Source organism: Populus trichocarpa, chromosome 1, assembly GCF_000002775.5.
Source record: "Populus trichocarpa isolate Nisqually-1 chromosome 1, P.trichocarpa_v4.1, whole genome shotgun sequence".
Taxonomy (NCBI): Eukaryota; Viridiplantae; Streptophyta; class Magnoliopsida; order Malpighiales; family Salicaceae; genus Populus; species Populus trichocarpa.
The window spans coordinates 3,183,532-3,205,989 of record NC_037285.2 but is presented as its reverse complement, the minus strand read 5'-3'; the positions used below and the strand labels follow the sequence as shown (position 1 = coordinate 3,205,989).

The 22,458-nt window shown below is 34.4% G+C and overlaps 3 protein-coding genes and 1 long non-coding RNA gene across 5 annotated transcripts; 2 read left to right on the top strand and 2 right to left on the bottom strand.

Moving 5' to 3' along the window:
- Nucleotides 1-2,612: 2,612 nt before the first annotated feature.
- On the bottom strand, nt 2,613-6,239 carry LOC18094259 (uncharacterized). Of its 2 annotated transcripts, XR_002976962.2 has the most exons (3): nt 5,530-6,041; nt 3,294-3,419; nt 2,613-3,181 (listed from the first exon to the last, which is right to left on the bottom strand). It is a non-coding gene; the product is annotated as an uncharacterized LOC18094259 (long non-coding RNA). The 2 variants fall into 2 exon arrangements; XR_002976961.2 differs by having other exon boundaries at nt 2,613-3,419; nt 5,530-6,239.
- A 3,401-nt stretch (nt 6,240-9,640) lies between these two features.
- On the top strand, nt 9,641-12,306 carry LOC18094258 (photosynthetic NDH subunit of subcomplex B 1, chloroplastic). The gene is made up of 7 exons (XM_024593996.2): nt 9,641-10,140; nt 10,253-10,400; nt 10,685-10,875; nt 11,121-11,378; nt 11,515-11,623; nt 11,870-11,955; nt 12,027-12,306. Exons 1-7 carry the CDS (start codon nt 9,698-9,700, stop codon nt 12,190-12,192), a joined length of 1,401 nt encoding a protein of 466 aa, XP_024449764.1. The 5' UTR covers nt 9,641-9,697; the 3' UTR covers nt 12,193-12,306.
- Nucleotides 12,307-12,794: 488 nt separating this feature from the next.
- LOC18094257 (phosphatidyl-N-methylethanolamine N-methyltransferase) lies at nt 12,795-15,912 on the bottom strand. The gene is made up of 2 exons (XM_024593997.2): nt 15,537-15,912; nt 12,795-13,351 (listed from the first exon to the last, which is right to left on the bottom strand). Exons 1-2 carry the CDS (start codon nt 15,779-15,781, stop codon nt 13,102-13,104), a joined length of 495 nt encoding a protein of 164 aa, XP_024449765.1. The 5' UTR covers nt 15,782-15,912; the 3' UTR covers nt 12,795-13,101.
- A 3,664-nt stretch (nt 15,913-19,576) lies between these two features.
- Nucleotides 19,577-22,095, top strand: LOC7487045 (probable N-acetyltransferase HLS1). Its single transcript, XM_002299211.4, has 3 exons — nt 19,577-19,899; nt 20,188-20,321; nt 21,171-22,095. The coding sequence occupies exons 1-3, from the start codon at nt 19,678-19,680 to the stop codon at nt 22,039-22,041; spliced, it is 1,227 nt and encodes a 408-aa protein (XP_002299247.3). The 5' UTR covers nt 19,577-19,677; the 3' UTR covers nt 22,042-22,095.
- The last annotated feature ends 363 nt before the right edge of the window (nt 22,096-22,458 follow it).

The window sequence follows — 22,458 nt, the reverse complement described above, 5'->3', positions numbered from 1 at the left end:
TTAGAATGCATGGTCTTTCAGAGTCAAGTGTAGCCTTATGATAGTGGGTGAGTTTTAGATATATTATAATGGATAATTGCCATCTTAACGTATCTAGGGCAGCAATTGCACATCATTCAGATGTCTTCAATTGACTGCAAGTGCGCAAGGTTCTGGTTTTGGCCAAATGAATGTTTTGTTAGAACAGCTGGAGTCCAGGACCACTATATCTATGTCATATTATGTCGTCGAACTTTCATTTAGCAGAAAGTCTTTGGCATCCAGCCATCCAGAATTATGGGGACGGTGTCTTTCTCAAGTTAAGTTCTTGAATGATACAAAGCAGATGTTCGTGTGCTACAGCTAGTGTGAAATTAAGCCGAGGTAGTTGGGATCTGACAAGATTTTTGGATTTGGAATACTCTCTCCGGTCAAATATAACCGGCTATTTTGACTCCTTATCAAGATTCTATGCGGGTTATTTTGACTTATCAGCATTCCGTGGGTTCTTTAGGTTATAACCTTGATGGCAACACTTCTGGATTTTACCGATGTCCTGTTAGATCACTCTTTCCAGGAAGGATCGTTGCTAAATTGAGATGGGTTCTTGTGATGCTTATCTTACAGCTCCGATGGCTGCTTGCCTTGATGCTTGGACAGCAAACAACACCCCGTGTGTTACGTGAACACTCTACTGCTGGTGACGAGAGTGTTTTCCATATTCAACTGAGGGGGTCAACAACGAGTCTTAATCCACGCAAGAATGCTTGCTAGTAATTGGCAGATATTCGCAAAAATTGAAGGATACAACTCGACCAAGAGAGAGCGTTACCGCTGTGTAACTTCACCATTAGTCAAGAAGGATCTTGCAATGATTATGAACCGAAGGAGTATATTGCTGTAAGGATCTTGATATGCTTTTGTATGTCGAAAATGTTTTCAAACTAGGCTGTGGTATCTTTAGATGCGTTGTTAAAAGTACAAGCACATGTATTTCCTGTAACGAGCCAAGAGATCAAAACCAACAGTTTATTCACCAAAAAAGAATGGACAAGATTGTCCAATTCTATTCACAAGAGTAACATGATTGGTCAGATAAACATAAAAATAAAAAAATTATTATCATAATTTTAAAACCTGATTCGAAGATTTATCTGAAATTAGATCGGGGTCACGAGTCAGGTTGACCATTAACCTGGATCAATATAAGAATAAAAATAATTATTATTATAGTTTTAAAACTCGACTTAAGAGTCAAACTAGGACAAAACTTGAGTTCATCATTGACTCGAGTCAATTTAAGGATACAAATAATTCTCTCTCTCTCTTTCGTCACGGATCAGGTTGACTATTGACTCGGTTCAACATAAAAATAAAAATATTTATGATCATAGTTTTAAAACCCTACTATGGGTCGATCTGGGGTCAGGATCGAGTCACAAGTTGGTTTGACCATTAACATGGGTCAACGTAAGGATTCAAATAGTTATTATCCTAGTTTTAAATTCTGACTAAGGGTTCAACCCAATGCAAGACCATGGCCACAGGTTGGGATAGTCGACCCGGGTTGACTCGAGACAACATAAGAATAAAAATAGTTATTATCATAGTTTTAAAACCTGATTCAAAAGTCGACCCGGGGTAAGGCTCAAGTCACGAGATTTAAGGGTTAACTCGGGTTGATTTGAATCAATATAAATATAAACATGGTTATTATAATAGTTTTAAAACCCAACTTGAAAGTCAACTTAGGGCAAGACCGAGGTCACAAGTCGGGAGAGTCAACCCGAGTCAACATATGAATAAAAAATTTTATTATCATAGTTTTAAAACTTGACTCGAGAGTCAGCGTGAGGCAAGGCTTGAATCACGGGTCAGGAGAGTTAACTCGAGTTCACCCAAATTTTTTTAAAAAATCTAAGCAACCTTATTTTGACCAAAAATATTAAAAAAAAGTCAAATGTATTTTTTACCTACAATGTAATTTTTACTTATGTTTTATCAAGACTAGGTGATAGATCAATTTAAAAATTTAAACGAATAAAATCAAATCAATCATTTTTTTATTTTTTAAAACCAGACTGGTCTAGATCTCAGACAAACAAAATTCCTTCTAATATCTACTAAACATGAAATAAAAACAAATTATTCAATCCAATCTAAAGCTCACCAATCACAATGCAAAACAATTATTTAAGTTCAGTACAATCTATTCCAGTCTAATTAATATTTTCTAGCATACCATTCTTTAGCATACCAAGAATTTGAGGTGTGACTGATGACTATTCCAAGCAAGACATCCGAATTTTTCAGCCACGCAGGCAGCAGCCATGTCTAGAAGAATATTTTTGCCGTAATCCAAAAGGAAAAGTGCTAATTAAATGTAAGTCGGAAAGCTTATTTGACTACAATAATTCAAGAATCAATCCTCAACCTTGAAAAGGAAAGGAACATGGAACTTGAAATACCGACATGAAATGTTCATGTAACCGTGAGTGAATTTTTTGTCGCAATACCTGCATTCACTGAATCATTTTACGTGAGCAGAACTTGATTACGACTTCAAAAATCTAAAGTAGCACAGCAGTCTCTTTCAATCACAGAAAATTAGTTGGACCATGATGGACATTCCATGAATAAAATTGAATCCTACCATTTGAGACGTGTGGAAGCGAAAACATTATCACAGAGATTATTCTAACATCTCATCCATTCAGTTTCCCATTCCACCAGGAAAAGTCACTAAATCCAGGTCGATTCAACATGTAAATTTACTTGCACCACCAGATAATCCAGCATCCATTGAATCCTACAATTTCTTTCACTTTGGTCTTCGCCTCAAGATAGCCATCCTTTACCCTTGCTTCTCCCTTGGTGGTCCACTTGGAATCTGAAGCAACTTATGAGATGGTCATTTGTTAGTCCAGCCGCTTGCATGAATGAGTATATAGCTGTTGGACCAACACTTCAAAACCCTCTTCTTGCCGTGTCCTTGCTTATGAGCTCTGCTTTTGGAGTCTTGACTGGAACTTGGTGGGAATATCGGAATTGGCTTATGGTTGACAAAGTTCGAGGTGTGTTTAATAAAAGAGCCAAACTCATCTATGAACTGCAGCATCAACAACAAGCTGCGAGTTTACAGCAGTTTGGAGGTCATGGGTTGGGACAATCTTCAACAATATTATACCGAGCCCAGAGCTTTCTTTACCATGAGTTATTAACAAAAGTCGCAAAAAAAAAGGGAGTCGAATATTAGGCTTACAACATGAATTAATCAACACGCAAGAAATGAATAGAAAAGTTCATATCTCCACCTTGCACATTTGATGAGCATTTTCAACGATTGATCGGAATTTTCTGACACTAGGAAGAAAGTTTGAGCATTTGGAAGTGCTATCTTTCTCTCATTAGCAATTGGATCAAAATCCAAAATGACTTCCCTGCATGCAGATAACTCCGTGTCAACCAAGTGAAACCCATTAAAAGTTTGAGCATCGACAATTCACATTGCCTTTTGGTTATTGAATGCCAGTACACCAAGCAAGTGAAGTGCATCTATCATAACAAACACATTTAATTGAAATAACCAATGCCTAAATATATGCCTTTTGTTAGGGATGACAGGCCATGTAAGTTCAGCCAAAGCTCCTGATAGGCTTAGCTGTTCAAACAGCTTCCTGCACATCAAAAGAAATGATCACAGACTGAGGAAGCTACCAGATCCCCTTTGCTTTGGAAGAAGATTATCCAAAGGGTTTTGTGCATGACATACTTGTCATCATGGACTGGGACTCCCCAATCTTCATCATGAAAAGTGGCATAGCATGGATCTTTTAGAAAGCGGGGAAAAATTAATTAGCGACGGCAACTTTGTGAAAAAGCTCAAAACTTAATTATATTACAGGCAAAATATCTGGCAATTTGCATCCTGCCACGGAATGCAGAACGTTTACAAGTTAACAAACTGAATATAAACCATCATGTTTCTGGTCATGATTTGCTTTAAATCTAACTCAGGTATAGCAAAGATAAAGACTATGTTCTAAAGCTCAAAGGTTAAGTGGAGATAAATCTCTCTAGTATTTTATTATATCTAAATAATAATTTGAATAATAATAAAAAACACCCCAACAATTTATATGACTCTTAAAACACTGACCTAAATAAAAAATATAAACTAAGTAGAAAATAAATAATTAAAATTAAAAAATATATAAGAAAATAACTAAAATAGCCAAAACAATAACTTCCGGGTCTAATTTTGAGACATACAACTATTCAATAAGTGATAAGTGACGTATCACAAGAAAATAGCCTTGAAATCACCTGAAAAATTCCGAGCCCAATTTAACATCGGATTTGTTAGTTTAATATGCCTTGTAGTCAATCGGTTGGTTACACGTGACATTATTATATTCGTATAAATACATATTTATTATTAATAAAAGCTTAATTTATCTTTAATATCCATATAATATTAGATTAATGAATCTAATATTTGATTTATGAATTTAAAGTAAAAATATAATCCACATATTTATTATTAATAAAAGCATTAATTCAAAGTTAATGGGACACCAGTCTCTATTGGTTTGGAAAGGAAATTATTTTCGTATCGATGAGTTTTGGTGAGGTCTAGCTAGCCCCGCAGGACTGTGAATAGCAGGATCTTGCTCCCGGAGCATGACCACAGATGAGACGGGGATGAATCCTCAGAATGCACAGGACACACATCTCTGGCATTAATTAACGCGGGAATAAACTATGTCAATGAACCCCCTCAAGATACGAGCATCTTGCCACATCAGTGAAAATAATAGTAATATCAATCACTTCTTTAAGGTTTTATGCCAAAATAATTCAAGATTTAGTGACAGATTCTCTCTCTCTCTTTCATGATCATAAATATTTTGCACTACATAGATTGATTATAAACCAACTATGGCTAAATTTCACATAAATATGATAAGAGCAAAGATTTCATCAATCATTCAGCTAAATCAACAGGATGATGCATCAAATAACGCACTGAGGTTCTCTTGTATGAAACATCACTTTTACAGCAGATGCTCACTACTAATGGAAGCAGATTATTAGCCTCGCAAGGGTCTCTTACCAGAAAGCGCACTCCTTGGTTCATTGCTAATGAGTCTTTCATCTGTCAAAGCAAGTGCCTTCTTTGACATGAGAAAATAACAAGAGTGCAACAATTTGCAATTTAATATGAACCCCACTTACTTTTACCATGTTCTAAACCCAATTTCAACATAAATTCTTATTCCTTTTTTTGTCGTCAATGACTAGTTTCCTACTTGTTTTTCAATCTCTATTTCTTATAAACAAGCAGGAGCATTAAACCACTCAACATCAAATACCAAATGCAAAATCTTGCCTTTTTAAAACCTTTACCATCAATACCTCTCAATTCTTGAAGTTCCACAAATTACTAAACATCAATATCCAAATAAAAACACACCCAATTCAAACACGCTTACAAAAAATACACAAAAAGAACAAAACAGAGAGGGAGAGGGAGGTTCAAAAACTTACCAGTAGTAGGTGTAACCCAGCACACCTATTTTTTACTTTGAAGTTGAAAGTTATCAGTACTATCACCCCCCCACTAGTAAGTACTTCACTCTCACCACCACCACCACATTGCTTCTTCCTTCACCACCGCAATCCTTCTTGCCGCCATTCCCCACTGGACCACGACAAGGACGATGACGGCTCCCGGCCGAGCGGCGACGAGTGTTCCGAGGCGTCAGAGGAGCAGGAAGCATTCATGGACTTTTGTCTCTCAACTACGAATTTTTCACTGCCGCATTTCTTCTTGTTCTTGTTGTTGGACTCCGTTTCTTGCGGCGGTTGTTTCTCGTTGGTAGGTTTCTTCTTCGTCGCCGGCTTTTCTGGTTCCTTGTTTTCCCGTTCCCTGATGCTGTTCATGGCCAGCACTCTAGGTGGGTCTCCTGACATTGCCTTTTTTTCGGTGGCTATTGTTTGTGCTGTAGTTATTAAAATGATTTAAAAAAAATTTAAAAAAATTTAATTTTTAAAAAAATATTTTTAAAATATAAAAACAAATGACTCTAAAAATGTGTGTAATATTGCGGCCAAGTTCTTTAAAAAAATTAATAAATATATTTTTAAATAAAAATACTTTAAAAATTATCACTACTGAAATATTAAACATGCTTTTAGTTTACTGTTTTTGGAGGGAGAGTAAGCGAGGTTATGTTTGGGTACTGAGAAAGCGGAGAGGAAATTTGTCGATGGTGTTGAAAGACAGATAGGGAAGATTTTGCGGGCTTTTAGTTTTCCTTTTGGAGATAGAAAGGGAACTTACCAGTTAAAGTGTGCCACGTAACAGGATGTCTGTCTTTAGACTCTTTACTAAAAAGTTGATGTTTTGTCCGACATTTTTTTTTTCCGAGATCGCAATCTGATTGCCTTCTTTTTTGGATTTGTTTGTTTTATTATCACCGTTATTAAATGGCAAGAATGGTTAATATGGGACATGTCTAGGCTGAATTTTAAATTAATTTAGGTAAAATTGATTGTTTAAACTTTAAACTTAAATAACTTAATTATTTTTTTTCTAAAAAAATAATGTGGTTTTAAGATTTTAAAAAAAATTAAAATAACATAGTTTTGGATTGATTTAGTTTAACTAATTCAATTCATATTTTAAATCTTAGACCGACTAATATCTAATCCAAGTTTAATATTAACAAAGCTAATTAGATATGGAAAAACATTATCAACACTAACTTATTTGCATTGTGTATTGGAATAATATAATGATATCTTTTCCCTTCATGTCCAAAAATATTAAACCGATTATCAGAGGCATTGAGTTTTTTCATAAGATGCATATTAGTTATTGCTAAATTGATTATGGGAAAATAAGTTTTTTTTTTTAAAAAAAAGCATGGTAAAATGACTAAATGCCCTTGAAAGCAAAAAAAAAAAAAAATCTAACATCCAATGACTTTTTTGTATTTTTATTATGTTTTTTTTTATTATCAAGTTGGTTGAAAGACAATTTAATATTTGACTAAATATAAAAAAACAACCAAAAAATAGATGGCAAGTGCATGCCTCAGCGTGTGGGAGGTGCCCACACCTTTCAAGCAGCATCTCCCGACGGTCAAAATCTCCCTTTCATTGTGTTGTTGAAAGTACCCTAGCATCCTCTTCCTGTTAGGGCAATACGTGTAGTTGGTGGTGGCATAGTTTATCACCAATGACACTTTTTACCCCCTCTTTTCTTTTCTCCCCTTAAATTTTGCTAGTCATGCAAAATTTCAGAATTGTCTTCTGATTTATGAAAATTTTCACTTTGGTCATTCTTCTTTTGATTTTTAATTTTTATTCTTAGTCTTTTTGTAAAATTTTATTTTGTTTTCAATTTTATCTTTCAATCCTAATTTGTAATATGTTATTGTTTTCAATTTAGTCTTTATTTCTTTATTGTTATTTTATTGTCCTTTTGTTAAATTATTTTTTCTTTTCAATTTCACATGTCAATTAATTTTTTTTTATTTTTATGTCAATTTTTATCCTTATTCTTTTGAATTTTTTTTATCATTTTGTTAAATTGTTTCTTCTTTTTAATTTTACCCTTCAATCAAAAATAAAATTTATTTTGTATTTTAATTTTGATCCTCATTCTTTTAATTGTAATTTATTTTATTTTATCTTGAATTCTTTTGTATAATTGAAATTATTTTTTCAGTTTCATCCTCTAGCATTTGATTAATTGAGAATTGAGTTTTATGATTTTTTCAGATAAGGTGTTTCAAATCTAATAACCCAAGTCACGAGTTTAAAAAGTTCATACAAGTTGATATTATTATATATATTTTTTTAAAATGGGCTTTATTATTTTCTTCATATTTATTTTATCAGTTTATCACGATATCTAGGTCATAGGTTTTGCGGGATAACTCGAGTTGACTTGACCTTAATTACCATGATTGCATGTTTATCATGCTAACTTAGGTTGAATTACCTTAATTCAAATGTTTTTTTTTAATTGTTTTTTTCTAGATTATCATGGTTATTTTTTAAAAAAACTTATCTATCCGACAACATATATATTTTTTCTTTTTTAAAATACATTTGCAGCAATAGAAGTGCGGTACCAAACCCAGTCTTTGCTAATTATAAAAGGATACGGATGGATGGCCATGGAAATAATATAGTGTATTTTATGGTTAAGATCTAGAGGAAATGATTCTTTATTATTTATTCTGATAGCAAGTGATATTCTTTTATCAGGTCAGGTATTAATTAAAATTAAGTCTATTTTTTTTGACGAGTTTAACAACATGCCCTTCCTTTTACGATTAAGTTTATTTGAAAAAATTTAATAAATTTCATTAGATGTTAAAAACTGATTAAACCGAGAAAACCGGAAAAAAAATAACAAAAAAAACCAAACCGTGAAAAAAAACCGATTAAAATTTTTTAAAAACCGACCGGTTCGGTTTTATAAGCCTGAAACTGAAAAAACCGAACCGAACCAAACCCAAACCGGAAAAAAACCGAGTGAAACCAGAAAAAACCGAGCCAAACCGGAACTTGTCGGTTTGAACCGGTTTTTGTTCTAAAATAATCGAACCGAACCGAAACCGGTCGATTTGAACCGATTTCGGTTTTTTTTTAATAAAAAATTTAGTTTGATTACTTTTTTATATATATAAAAACCGAACCAAACAAAAAATAATCACCACTATTAACTTAATAAGTCAAGAAAAGATGGAAAGGAGAGGTATTTATTCCTTTAAATGCATCGAATGATTTAGGAAATGATCGCTTAAAATTATTCAAAGAGTTTGTTTAAATATGATAATGATACTATTTATTGTCTAATATAAAAAATAACATAAATCACAGAGGAAAAATAATCTTGCTAGAAGTGATATAAGAATTGGTGATTATTACGATCCGTTTAGAAATACGATAAAAATTATATTTTAAATATTTTTTATTTAAAAATATATTAAAATAATATATTTAATTTTTTAAAATTTATTTTAATATCAACACATTAAAATAATAAAAAATACTAAAAATAATTAATTTTATATTCAGTTGCAACACATAGTTAATTGGCCCACAAGTCCTTATCATCTCAATCTCATTATCCACTAGCACATATTATTTTTTTTTAATGTGTTTTATTATGATAGTTTTTGTAATTATAATTTAAAAAAATTAATTATAATTTTAAAAAAGAATTGTTAGGTTAAAACAAGCAGAAGTCACTTGCGTCATCCTAGTTAAAAATTGAGTGAGATATAGTTTTATTTTTATTTTTAAAAAATAATATCACTTTAATTTTTTTAAAAGAATTCAAAATAATATTATTTTAAATTAATTTAAATCAATCTGAATTAACTTGATTAATCTTCTATCAAAGCTTTAAACCAATTTATAAGCCAAAAACAGATTTAATAACTTCGATTTAAATTGCCCTCTCATATCTTTCATCCTGCTCCTTATCCCCTTCAAGCAATCCTTAATCTCATGAATTTTTTTTATTTTTTATTTTAAAAAAATGAAAAACACAAAAAAGAGCAAGCAAGGACCCACCAAGGCACTTATCCAACTAGCTTCCACACATTGAAATCCCAACTTCTACAACTCACATAGCGAAGAAGTTTGCATAACAAAACTAACTCCAACTGATAAAAAAAAAACTATCCACCTCATGGCTTCAACATCTTTGCTGCCCAAAACCATCTCTCCTTTCCTCACTAACCCACCCCCACTTCCCTCGACTCATTTCACCAGCAAGCCGTCGTTTTTTAACCCATCAGCAGACCATCATCTTCCATGTACTAGAAAACCAAGCATTCTGACCCCCTATGCAAAGAAAAAGAACCCATGGATTGATATTTTTGATGATGGAGAGGACCTTGATATGGAATATGGCTCATTGTTTGTAGATGGAAAGCAAGATGAAGATACTAGGCCAGTTGATAACCCCAACAACCCATATGGATTCCTTAAGTTCCCAAAAGGTTATAATGTAGAGGTTGCTCAGTTGGGATTGAAAATTAGAGGTGATGTAAGGAGGTGCTGTTGTATGATTTCTGGTGGTGTTTATGAGAACTTGCTCTTCTTTCCTGTCATTCAAATGCTGAAAGACAGGTATGCTGAAAGACAGGAATGATGCTATGATCTAGTATATTTTATACGAATGAAAATAGTCAATTCTTGTTTTATCTATTAATGATGCTTAATTACTATGGTCTTGTTTAAGGTACCCTGGTATTCTAGTGGATGTGTTGGCATCAGATAGAGGGAAACAGTGTTATGAGTTGAATAAGAATGTGAGATGGGCAAATGTTTATGATCCTGATGGTGATCCTGAGCCAGCAATTTATACCGACATGATTGGAGTTCTTAAGGTTGGTGGCTTGCATACTTGCCTTTGCACTTTTGATGATTATATCTCATTTGGTCACCTGAGCAGGCTGGAATTTCTGTTTCAGTTTCAAGTTGAGTATAGATTGCAACATTTAGGATGCCAAGAAGCTCCAGCTGTTGCATTTTAGATATAATTAAACCATCTTCGTTTATTTAAGTCTCAAAACCCTGACTAGAATATGTGTTTCCTACATCAACTTGCCATTTCCAGGGGTCATTGGCTTAGGTTGATTATATTTGAAGGATTGTTGCCTTGTGCTTGCAGAATAGGTACTATGACTTGGTCTTATCAACGAAATTGGCAGGGCTTGGCCATGCATCATTCATGTTCATGTCGTCGGCTCGGGATAAAGTTAGCTACATATACCCCAATGTGAATGCAGCAGGAGCAGGGCTACTTCTGACAGAAACATTCACACCAGATAGCGCGAATCTTTCAGAAGGGGGTTACCACATGTGAGTTTATCACACAGCATAATCATTTGCAACACTTGTTCCATGGAAAGTTAGACAGCATCTTGAGTGCTAATGATTTATCAATCTAAGTTGTTTATTGCAAAAGAGAGACGCACCTTGTTGATGAGGTGGGGGTGATTTTAAACACTATACAACGTGGACCTGGCACGAAATTGCCGAGGAAAACCTGAACACGGAATTGAAAGAACCTGCCTAATCCAAAAATTGCACTGTGTTTTGTTTAGGTACCATCAGATGCTTGATTGGCTAGGAAGACCAATTTACAATGTGCCCCGGCAACCAGTGCCTCCTCTAAGAGTTTCACTTTCAAGGAAGCTGAAACAGTACGTAGAGGCAAAATATAGGGCTGCTGGTGCAGAGAAAGGGAAATATATTGTGATTCATGGGATAGAATCGGATTCAAAGGCTTCAATGCAGTCTAGAGGTGATACTGATAGCTTGCTACCGCTTGAAGTATGGGATCAAATAGCTGATGCTATAAGGTATGGATGGACTTTAACAATATGCCCTATCATTAAAGAACTATCTAAAGCTTAGTTTCAGTTTTGCCCATAATATGCATGGATAGCTTGATTTCCTCTTGCTCTCTATTTTAATTTACTCTCCTCTTTCAAACAGTGGATTTAAGCCAGTTTTTGTCATTCCACATGAGAAAGAAAGGGAAAATGTGGAGGAAATAATTTATAATGAAGATATCGGTATTCTCTTCATCACTACTCCAGGACAGGCAAGTGTCGTCTTCCAGTCATTTTCTTATAAATCATAATGTTGTCCACAAAATTCTCAAAAAAAAGAAAAAAGAAGCATCATGCATGGCTTCTGTTGAAGGTTCTGTCATCAAATCATGTTTTTTTCCGACGAAAACATTTTCAGAAAGCTAATAATAATCAACAGTAAGAGAATGCTTTTGAGTTTTCCAAGCTTTAATGTTGGTTGTTTCGTTTTGCCAAGTATAATTCTGTTTTCTTCTCAGCTGGCAGCCCTCATCAATGATTCGGCTGGGGTGATTGCAACAAACACAGCGGCAATCCAACTTGCAAATGCACGAGAGAAACCTAGGTAATTTCTTTGCTCAAAGAAATTGTTTTTTTCAACTATTTTGATTTGTGTTTATGCTCAATCTTTTGCAGCATTGCACTGTTTGGTTCTGAAGAGAAGGGTAAAGTATTTGTTCCCAATGCAGAGGAGAAGAAATGCATTATTGTCTCATCTAAAACTGGGAAACTAAAAGACATAGATGTAGGAGCTGTGAAACAGGCAATGCAAATTTTTGATATGTCCCTAGCTCTGGTCTAGAAGGAAAAGAAGGGCTTTATTTTTGAAGTTATGATTCTGTGCTTCTTCCCTCAACTTCCATTTGTATTATGAATGTCCAGCCACTGGGAAATCAAAATTGATGTTAAATGCCAATTTGTGAAATAGAGTTTGAAGCAGTATACAGAAACAGGGTCGACCTCGTGATCCACCAACCCGGGTCTGGCCTTGCCAAGTGAAAAACCCAGATTTTTGGACCAAAACTCCATGGTTTTGGGCTTAAACTCCATGGTTTTGGGCTTTTATTCTCTAAAAAGTCGAAGGTTGAGTTAACCTGGATCCACTCTCAATCCATGAGCTTTTAACCTCTAAGTCTGGTTTGAAAAATGGTTTAAAGAATGAATAGTCTTCAGGATTTACCCGGTGAGAAATTCAATTTTCTACGTGCATTGTCAAGACAGTGACAGTCTGAAGCTCATGGAGTTGGAATATATAGCCAACTAAGAACAGGGTTTGAATCTTCTAATCATACATACATTCAAACGCTATCTACCTAAAAACACTTTTCTGTCATCTATAGATTACAGCTTGATGACACCATTAATCTTAATATAACTCGTACTACCATGGCTTGAGTAGTAAAATTCAGTAAAATGCAGCTTCAAAATTAATGCCTTGACTAGTTAACTGTAAAAATATTCAGCCAAATGTAATGTAAATCTACTAGGTGAAAATTACACAACAAGGAAACTTTGTAAAACAAAGAAGCACCTTCTAAAGTAACTAGAATGAGAAAAATAATTAATCATCAAAATTTGAAAGAAATACAGGGCTAAGATGTTCAAAATGAAGATGTTATTCAACCGGACCTAAAGAGCTGAGAAACAGAGCATCTTCCAACCATCCACTCTTCTTGGAGATCATTAGACGGTAAAATTGCAACATTTGTAATCAAGATATTGGCTTTGCTCGAGTAGCTGGATCCTCTTTTGATTCCACATAGATCATGAATACATAGCCCAGAGTCCACAAGAGAATGTATTGGAAAGGGGTCCAAGATAGGCATGCAAAAAGACTCAAAATGCTTCCAACATATTGTGGATCTTGTATAACCCCGAATGGGAACTGTGTCACCCAAGGGATGTTCTTCCCAAAGCGTACACCATAGTACGTACCGGATTCACCAAGCAATTGGTATACCCTATAATGTGAAGGTTTTATTATAACCACAAAATGAAGTGGATAGAGGCAGCATAATTCCACACAATTTTACACTTATTTAGACAGCAGCAGCTAAAATACTCAAGTAAAGCCTCAGAATCATAATACAAGAGGAACAGTTTCTGGTTTATTTTCCACTACCCGTACCCTACCGCTAAAGAATAACTACCCAAAACAGATACGGTGATTCGCCAAAATTGTAAAACAAAACTTTTTCTCAGTTCAAGGAAGTCATCCAATTACAAAAACAAAACATGTGAAATATCAGCCACAAAATAAGGACTTGGGAATCTGAACTGTACACTTCTCCTGGGAAGGTCCAAGCAAAGAAACAACCATTCATATATCATGATGCACGTTCACAAAAAGGGACCAGGGAATCAGGACTAGATATCCACAGATAAGCATCTAATCATGGAAGATAAAGTATGAAAAGGGTGTCCATTCTGAGGTTATAGACAATATCTTAACAGGAAAGTTAAAATTGCATTTCTTATTTTATACTGCTTTTAAATGGGGTGTGCCAATCAAAGGCCAAAATTTAAGCAGAATGAAATAAGCTAGTGAAAAGCTGTTCTGTATCAGAACCAGGTATATTTGATAACCCCACCTACTGCAGGATCTTTTAGTTTTCCACCAAATCTAATATTTTAGACGATTATTATTCGGTCCAAAAACATAGACCAGATTCTCATTAATTTCAGAATTTTATGACGAGAGCTGAAACTGTAGGTTAAAACTGTGTTTAGAGGAAAAAGGGCAAAGAAAAAAGAGAGAACCAAAAATATCAAAAGAGATAAACACACAAAAAGCAAATTCGCAGACAGTATGGTCAAGAATGTGGCATTGAAGAAATTATGCTTCTCAGGCAAGCATCATGCAAAGACAGCCATTGATTTCGAAGACTGCTTGATTGGTTGCTCTTATACTCGAAACAGACCATTTATATACTAATATCAAAACTACACAAACTTACTGACATGCTGAAACTGCAAGAGTAAGCAGGCCTAGACTGGAATATGAAACCAACAATTACACACAAACTATAAGAGTAATCCACAGAGCAACAACCTAGACTAAACTTGAGTGACCAGAATAGAACAATGACATGCACATCTTAACATCAATGTGTGACCAGCCTGCCTGAGAATATTTTCTATAAAGGTGTCATAGATACGAGTATCAATTCTGCCTTTAGTTAGGCTAGAGGTCTTATGGGTAGGAATAGGGCTAATCACCATCAAATATCCAAGTAATTGGACAGATAAGAAAGAAACATGAAATAGGGTGAAGATCAGCTCTTTTAGACCGGATTCAGATTTTGATTAATTATAAGAACCAAACTCCAGCAATAACCTACAAAATACTCTTTTCTTCGGCTGAACTATAAGCTTATTATATAAATGGAAGCCATTAAAAGGCATCAAGTTTAACATGAAAAAGATCAAAGGGATGGCTAGTAGATTGCCTATGTGGAAGTAAACCCAAAATATAGTGTAAAAGTGAGAGAAATAAGAAAGGAAAGAAACCATTTTTTTTTGCTTTATCAATGGTGTGTATTGTATGACAGTTCTTATGTTCCAATTCAACCACACTCATCTATTGAGCAACAGGGGTTACCTAATTCTAAATGATAGGAGCTAACAGCAAAGCAAATCAATGACAGCTACCAGCACTTGGTTATAGAATGATAAAGTATGCCATAAAGCATTAAATAAGCAAAAAAATAGATTAAAGCCTCAAAAGTTGCTTCAAGGTAAATCCACTAGTCCACCTCACAACAAAGCACCATAATTACCATTACTCAACTACACCAAGTATTTTTCATTTCTATTACCTAAAAAGAGAAGCAAAACTTGAATTCTGAATTGGGTCCATAACCAACAACTCATCCCCATCAAAAAGTTACCAACATGGGAACATTTAAGCTACCAAAAACCGATCTTTGTAGGCATATATTGATATGCTAGTATCCATAACCAAGCATTTGCAATCTCTTTTGCCAAAAAATGAAGGAAAGTTTACATGAATTCCTAGCTGGGTCTTTCACCAACAATCCATCACAATCAGAAAGTCATCAAACTGTACATTATTCAATTAAAAAAACCAATCTTTACAGGCACACATAAATAAGTCAGATATAGATAGTACAGTGATTGACTGACCTGAAGTTGAGGAACTGACCAAAGCCAAAGAGGGGCCAGAAGTAGAGAGGAGGAGGCCAAGAGAGAGTGGAAACTGAAAAAAGAGAAATGAACTGCAACAACTTGAGGAAATGTGAAACATGAGACATAACCTTTGATGGGTTCTTGTCTTTCCCACATAGATTCACCCATGCTTGTGGGTTTGTCCATAGCCAGTAGTAATACGGGAAGGGAAGCAACACCCCTACTGCTGCAAAGACACCCATTTTCTCTCCTGCTTGTTTTCCTATTGATTTTCTAGGGAAATTTTGTAACAAAGTCACAATTAGTACTAGGATTTTTGTGTGGTTTGGTGTGTTACTGTTTTGGAGTGGAGACCGGAGAGGTTTGATTTTGATGGTGATTGTGACACATGGTCTTCCCAGGCAAAATAAAATGGGACTGGGCCTTATGAGTTGATAGAACTGTTTCTATGAGCCCAATTTATGGATTTTTTTAACAAAATACATTTCCTTTTCTGTTTGGGCCCAATGTCATTTGACATTTGATAGCGAGGAAGAGAGTGGTTTTTCATTAAAAAAAATATTAAAATATACTTTTTAGTTTTTTTTATTCATAGTAGAACATGAAAATTATAAAAACATCAAATATTGAAAATCAGTTTAAAAAATAGATTTAAATTGTTAAATTCATGCCCGGAAGATAATTTCAAGTAAATTTACTTAATGAGATATATATATATATATATATATATATATATATATATATATATATGAATATGTATTCTAACTTGTAATGATAATTCATATGAATTTACAAATCGGATTTTTATTTTATTTATTATCCATGATATTAAAAAATAAATATTCATATCATATTTATTAAATCTTGGATTTTCATTATCCAATATATATAAATAAAATCATAGTAACCTCTAAGAAATAGTTTAAAGGAACTTATAGTTGTATTATTGTATATTATATTCATTTGAACTTGAACTTGAACTGCTTTTTTTCCTGTTAATATAATAATCATCATACACCTTTCTGTTTTTTTTTTTCCCTGTAATTAAGAACTAAGAGCATGAACCATATATTTTTATAATGAAAAGTAGGTCCAAGGGAGAATTTGCATCAAATCATAGCTATTAATTTATTCCCTAATTATATCACTCCCGTCAGAATGCATATCAATCTTCATTCTCGAGGATAAACAAAGCGAAAGATATTTCTTAATTTCTCGTGGTTTCTTTCACTTTTTCCCTTTGAAAGGAATTTAGTTTCAAGTGGGTGTCTTCTCCTTTTGCTATCTCTGTTGTAAGTTTCCATGCTAACTCTTACCTAAGCAACGATTACTAGCTCACCTAGCGCTAGGGTTCACTTGCAAATTAACTGTGTAAGAGATGAAAATTGGAGGTGATTGATTTGATGATTTCTGGTTTCAGATCCCATCAAGAAGATTTCAAAAGGGTCAACATCCATCCATCTTAGTCTTGGCCTCAGATCGAATGTTCAATGAATTTCATAACCATTTACGTGAGCTGAGCTCAGGGGACACAACTAAACATCATTAGAACTAGCTGTACGAATTGAGAAAAAAGGCTGTCTCCTTCGTCTTGCAAGAGCAGATTGATTAGATATATTTTAGTGGACAACAGGGACGAGCATGATTTTACCTAGGAGATGCATAACAGTGGGATTCTTGCATGGTCTTTGAAAATAGAAAAGACGATTGCAGGAAATCTCAAAAGTGAGATGCAAAGAAGAGTATAAGGGAATAGTATATATATATCTTCAATATCTAGGTGAATTTCTTACTACAACAGTTGTTAATTATGTTGAACAAGAATATGCTCAGACTTCTTATCATTATCTCCTTCAAACAGTACTGATCATTCTATTCTAATCAACTGGAGTTCGTCATTGAATATTTCCCATGGATTGATTGGTGCAATATTAAAAGTACTGGTATAACAAATTAACGAAAAGCATAATAATTTCTTAAGACTCCGAGCTAAAAGTCGAAGTGACAATATATGCATAATAAATCTCATTTCCAAATCAACACAAGAATTTTGAAGGGGTTGACGGAATCGGATATTTGTTCAATTTCTTATTGATCTTTATAAATTTGGTCTTGATTATCATAAAAATAAAATAAAATCAACATTAGAATTATTAATTAACCTTTTCATTAATTAATTAGAATTATAAGTATAACTTGGTCTCTATATTTTTAAAATCCATTAAGTTAGTCCCTCCTGTTAAAAATAAACCTTCATAATTAATCCTTTTATTTTCATCTCGTTTATAACTTAGTTTCTCCTTTGGTTAATTCTTGCCACTTTAGTTACGGATTGAATGAGTGGATTCTATAATCAGCATAGCGAGCTCTCGTAAGTAAATTTATCTGTAATATCTTTTTGTGTATTTGATATATACATGATATTTTTTAAAGATATTTTTTATTTAAAAATATATTTAAATAGTTTTTATTTTTATTTTTTTAACATATATACATTAAAATCATAAAAAAAAAACATTAAAAATATCAATTTTCCAACTAAACATACTTTTAAAGCACAATTCTAAATCAAATAAATAAATTATGCCGATGTATGCACAGTAAATAATATCCCACCGTGCTCCAAACATATGCAAAGGAATAATTAGGTAGTTTTATGATTGAAAATTACTTGGGAGTGGGGGTGTATATATATATATACATCTCCACTCCCAATTCTACCCCCCTTCCAAAGTGTCTCCCTCCCAACCCAATCCAGAAAAGAAAAAAAAAAAGGGGGGGGGAATTCCAATATATCTACCATCATTTTAAATGTGCCAATCGATGGATTTCAAATCCATTGCTGTAAATGGTTGTCCTTTTAACTTTCAGATTCATGATAGTTACCAGCATTGCTTTTCTTGTTTGACCAATTAATTTGTCTGTGACAACATTAGTAAGTTCACTCTGCACACAGGACAAATCAATCGGAATGTTTTAGATAAAGCTTCCTAGAATGGATTGGTTCAATCACCACCCACTCTTCTTGCATCATCATGTTTCTAACGTTTAGGGAAAAAACCAGCCTTCAACAAAGGATAAAGACAAGTCTCTTAGATTTATTTCTTCTTCTTCTTCTTCTTCTTTTTAGTGAAAGGAACCTTCCGGGTTCTTAAGCACTCAACACACGTCTCGATGCTTCACAATCGCCATTAAGATAACTGAATTTAATTAAGAATGGATAATTTTCTTGCATTAAGGTGATGGTTATCATTCCAAGCACATGACCATCTCACATGTTCACCAAAAACGTGGTGACGGGCATGATTCTCACCACCTTCACCAATAATTGGTGGAACACGAAGTAATATAATGTTTATTATTTGGAACGGCTACTCTAGGGACAAAGATTTTGCTTCACCATTTAACTAAAAAGAAGAGATATTGTAGCCATCATCTTCTCCACCCCGAAAATCGGCTAATAGGCATAAGTAATTATGCCTATGATAACCACTTGTCCAAATTCTTGATTGACAAGTTGTAATTAGCGCCGGATTATGGTATAAATGATTAATCGTAGAAGTCTTTCAGGTGATTGGTTTATGAAATTCTTGGGAAAATGCACGCCAGACTTCTTATCGTAGAAGTCTTTCATGTGATTGGTGTATATAGAACTTGTATATATCGATTCCCACTTTGGTTTTAATAAAAAAGTTTATCTGCCATTAATTTCATCATCATATAATCATCAGCATGATCTGATTGTAATATATTGCACATGATAAAAGACAAAGTCATCTGATGTATCAATAATTGCGACCATAAATATATATGGATCATTATATGTATGCATGTATGGATATAGATAGATCGTCAAGAAAAAAAGCATACAGTACATGCATCTTGCTGCTATTCATGGAGAGAATGTGAGTGAATATATATATATATATATATTTGCTAGAAAAAGAATTCCCTGCTGAAACTGATCAAGAGTGCCACGTCAGAACCCGCCTCCACTACTATAAATATACGGGGGGAGCTAGAGATTACATAGGCCTAAGTGACATATTCGAGAAAACACATATTGTGAGAACTTTTGAGCTCCATAGCTCAGTAGTCTCTATTACATTGCTAGCTAACACAAATTTGTTTTCCCACCATGTCACTAAGAATAGCTGCGGACAATTTCCCAACGTTGCCGGTCGGCGAGATGGAGAATTTTGTGGTGGTGAGAGAGTATGATGAAGGGAGAGACAAGGTGGCTGTGGAGGAAATGGAAAGAAGTTGTGAGGTTGGCCAAAGGGGAAAGCATTCACTGGTTACTGACCTTATGGGTGATCCAATTTGCCGAGTTCGCCGTTTTCCATCTCATGTCATGCTAGTAAGTAGTAATTCATCAATTCTCATTAGTCCCACTTCTTTTTTTCCTTTTTACATGACACTCAAGTTTGTGAAAAGAGAAACGTACACAAATTATTCCCTGTTGCATGATCACATAATCTGTAGGTCAAGATTTAAGCAACAAAAATCAAGTTTGAATGTGTGTGTGACTTAATGGTGTATTTCTGAAGAGGAAGGAAGAGGCTTGCATTGTGGTTATATAGGCATTGCCTTTTTTCTTTTTTTCCATTCTGTAGTGACAAAAGTCATGTTTATATCATTAAAACAGGTTGCTGAATGTGGTGATGGAGGAGAGATAGTAGGGGTGATAAGAGCCTGTGTAAATACTGTGAGGACAAGAGAAAGTTCAGGCTATGTAAAGCTGGCTTATATTCTGGGATTAAGGGTTTCTCCTTCTCACAGGTCACTCTCTTTCTCTCTCAAGAAATTGTTTTATATACCTCTTTGTTTTTCGCAATCATTTGCGTTTAATTGGCCCTCTTCCGTTACTTGATTAGAGCAGCATAAGAAGTGCAATCAAACAAACGTTACTTTCACAAGATTTAAGTGTCCTTTTGGTGGTTATGGTGAGCACAAAGTGCTCCATGGAAAGGGCAAAACTATCACCAGAAAACCTTTCTTTTGGTGTGTGGGTTCTCCTTAGCCACTGCACCTGACTAATCCGCAGCCCTACTTTGTGAAATTTAACAGTTTCTTTCTCGAATTACTTTTGTGGGTTTCTACGAACCATTCCCACCCCACAAAACACGATTAGATTCGACTATAAAGAGAGAACATTTGTTCCTCGTATCATGGAATGAGGCAAATGCAAGCTAGCCTGGCATTGACACATGTATCCAATGCAAAGACTTCCTTTATCTTAGAAAAAAGCTTTAAGACAATTAGATTTCTTGTTTGTTTCCACTTTGTGACCAATTAAAATTACTTTACTCGACATAATATATATATGGTCCACCACTAATGTCGATATATCCACTTCCTTCCATACAATATAATAATAGTTTTGATTAATTTACAAGCATATGCCATTAATATGCCTAATTTATTACTTGGGCAAAAGCTTAGATGATCACAAATTCTCTTTTTTTTTAAATCTATAATGGTCCTTGTCATCTTCAAAAATGTTCCCTACTTTTGCTTAAACGAACCCACCTTACCTTTTATGCTCACATTGGACAAAAACCAACAAACAATTATATCACGCTTTTATATATTTTCTTAATTAATTCTTAGTATTCGGCAATGTTGCAGGAGGCTTGGCATTGGCACAAAATTGGTTCAAGAAATCGAAGAATGGTGCAAGCAAAAAGGTGCAGAGTACTCATACATGGCCACAGATTGCTCCAATGAACCTTCTATCAATTTGTTTACCAGGAAATGCTTTTACACGAAATTTAGAACTCTTACCATGCTAGTGCAACCGGTTCATGCCCATTACAAGCCATTAGGCTCCGGCATTGCCATAATTCAACTCCCTCCGAAACTTGCCGAAGCAATTTATTGTCGAGTGTTTGCCGATGCAGAATTTTTCCCAAAAGATATTTGCACGATTTTGTCTAGTAAGCTAAATTTGGGCACATTCATGGCCGTGCCCAAAAAAGCTCTCCCTAAGTGGGATCCAAAAACAGGAATTCTGCCCTCAAGTTTTGCCTTGCTGAGTGTGTGGAACACCAAGGAAGTGTTCAAATTACAAGTGAAGGGAGTGTCCAAATTAACGTATGCATGTTGCACAGGTACTAGGTTGTTAGATGCTTGGATGCCATGGCTAAGGTTGCCTTCATTTCCTGATGTATTTAGACAATTTGGTGTTTATTTCTTGTATGGACTACACATGGAAGGTAAAAACGCATCGAGGCTCATGAAGGCTCTATGTGCATTTGCACATAATATGGCTAGAGATGATGATGGGTGTGGGGCCGTGGTGGCTGAGGTGGCCCAGAGGGACCCAGTTAGGGAGGTGATCCCACATTGGAGGAGATTTTCATGGGCTGAAGATTTGTGGTGCATCAAGAAGCTTGCTGATGAAAAACTAGACGACGTTGATCGAAGATGTGGACAGTCTGATTGGATGAAACATGGATCTTCTTCACCGGTCATTTTTGTTGACCCCCGTGATATTTGACCATGCTCTTTGTAACAATCTTATACATCAAAATATGAAAAATGTTTATAGCCATTTTGGACCTTTTTCTTTCTAATCGTAAGAAAAAACTTCCCAGCCATTAACCAAATCCTATTCATTTCAATTTTAATTCTACGTACATTCTTGAGAGAGAGAGAGAGAGAGAGAGAGAAGAAGGACTCTATTTTTGTTGAGCTTCAATTTTCTTTTGTGATGGGTATAGTTGAATCTTATAAAGTCTGAGCTTCAATAGCGTGAACTTGATTGATGGTCGAGCTATTCTCGAAGCTAAGCTAATTTTTTTTAATATAAAAAATAGATACTCAAGCTACCATAATAATGTGTACAAGTAACAAAAATATAAAACTCTAGTTATTGATTTAATCGAGTTTAATCAAAATTGATTAATTTAATAAT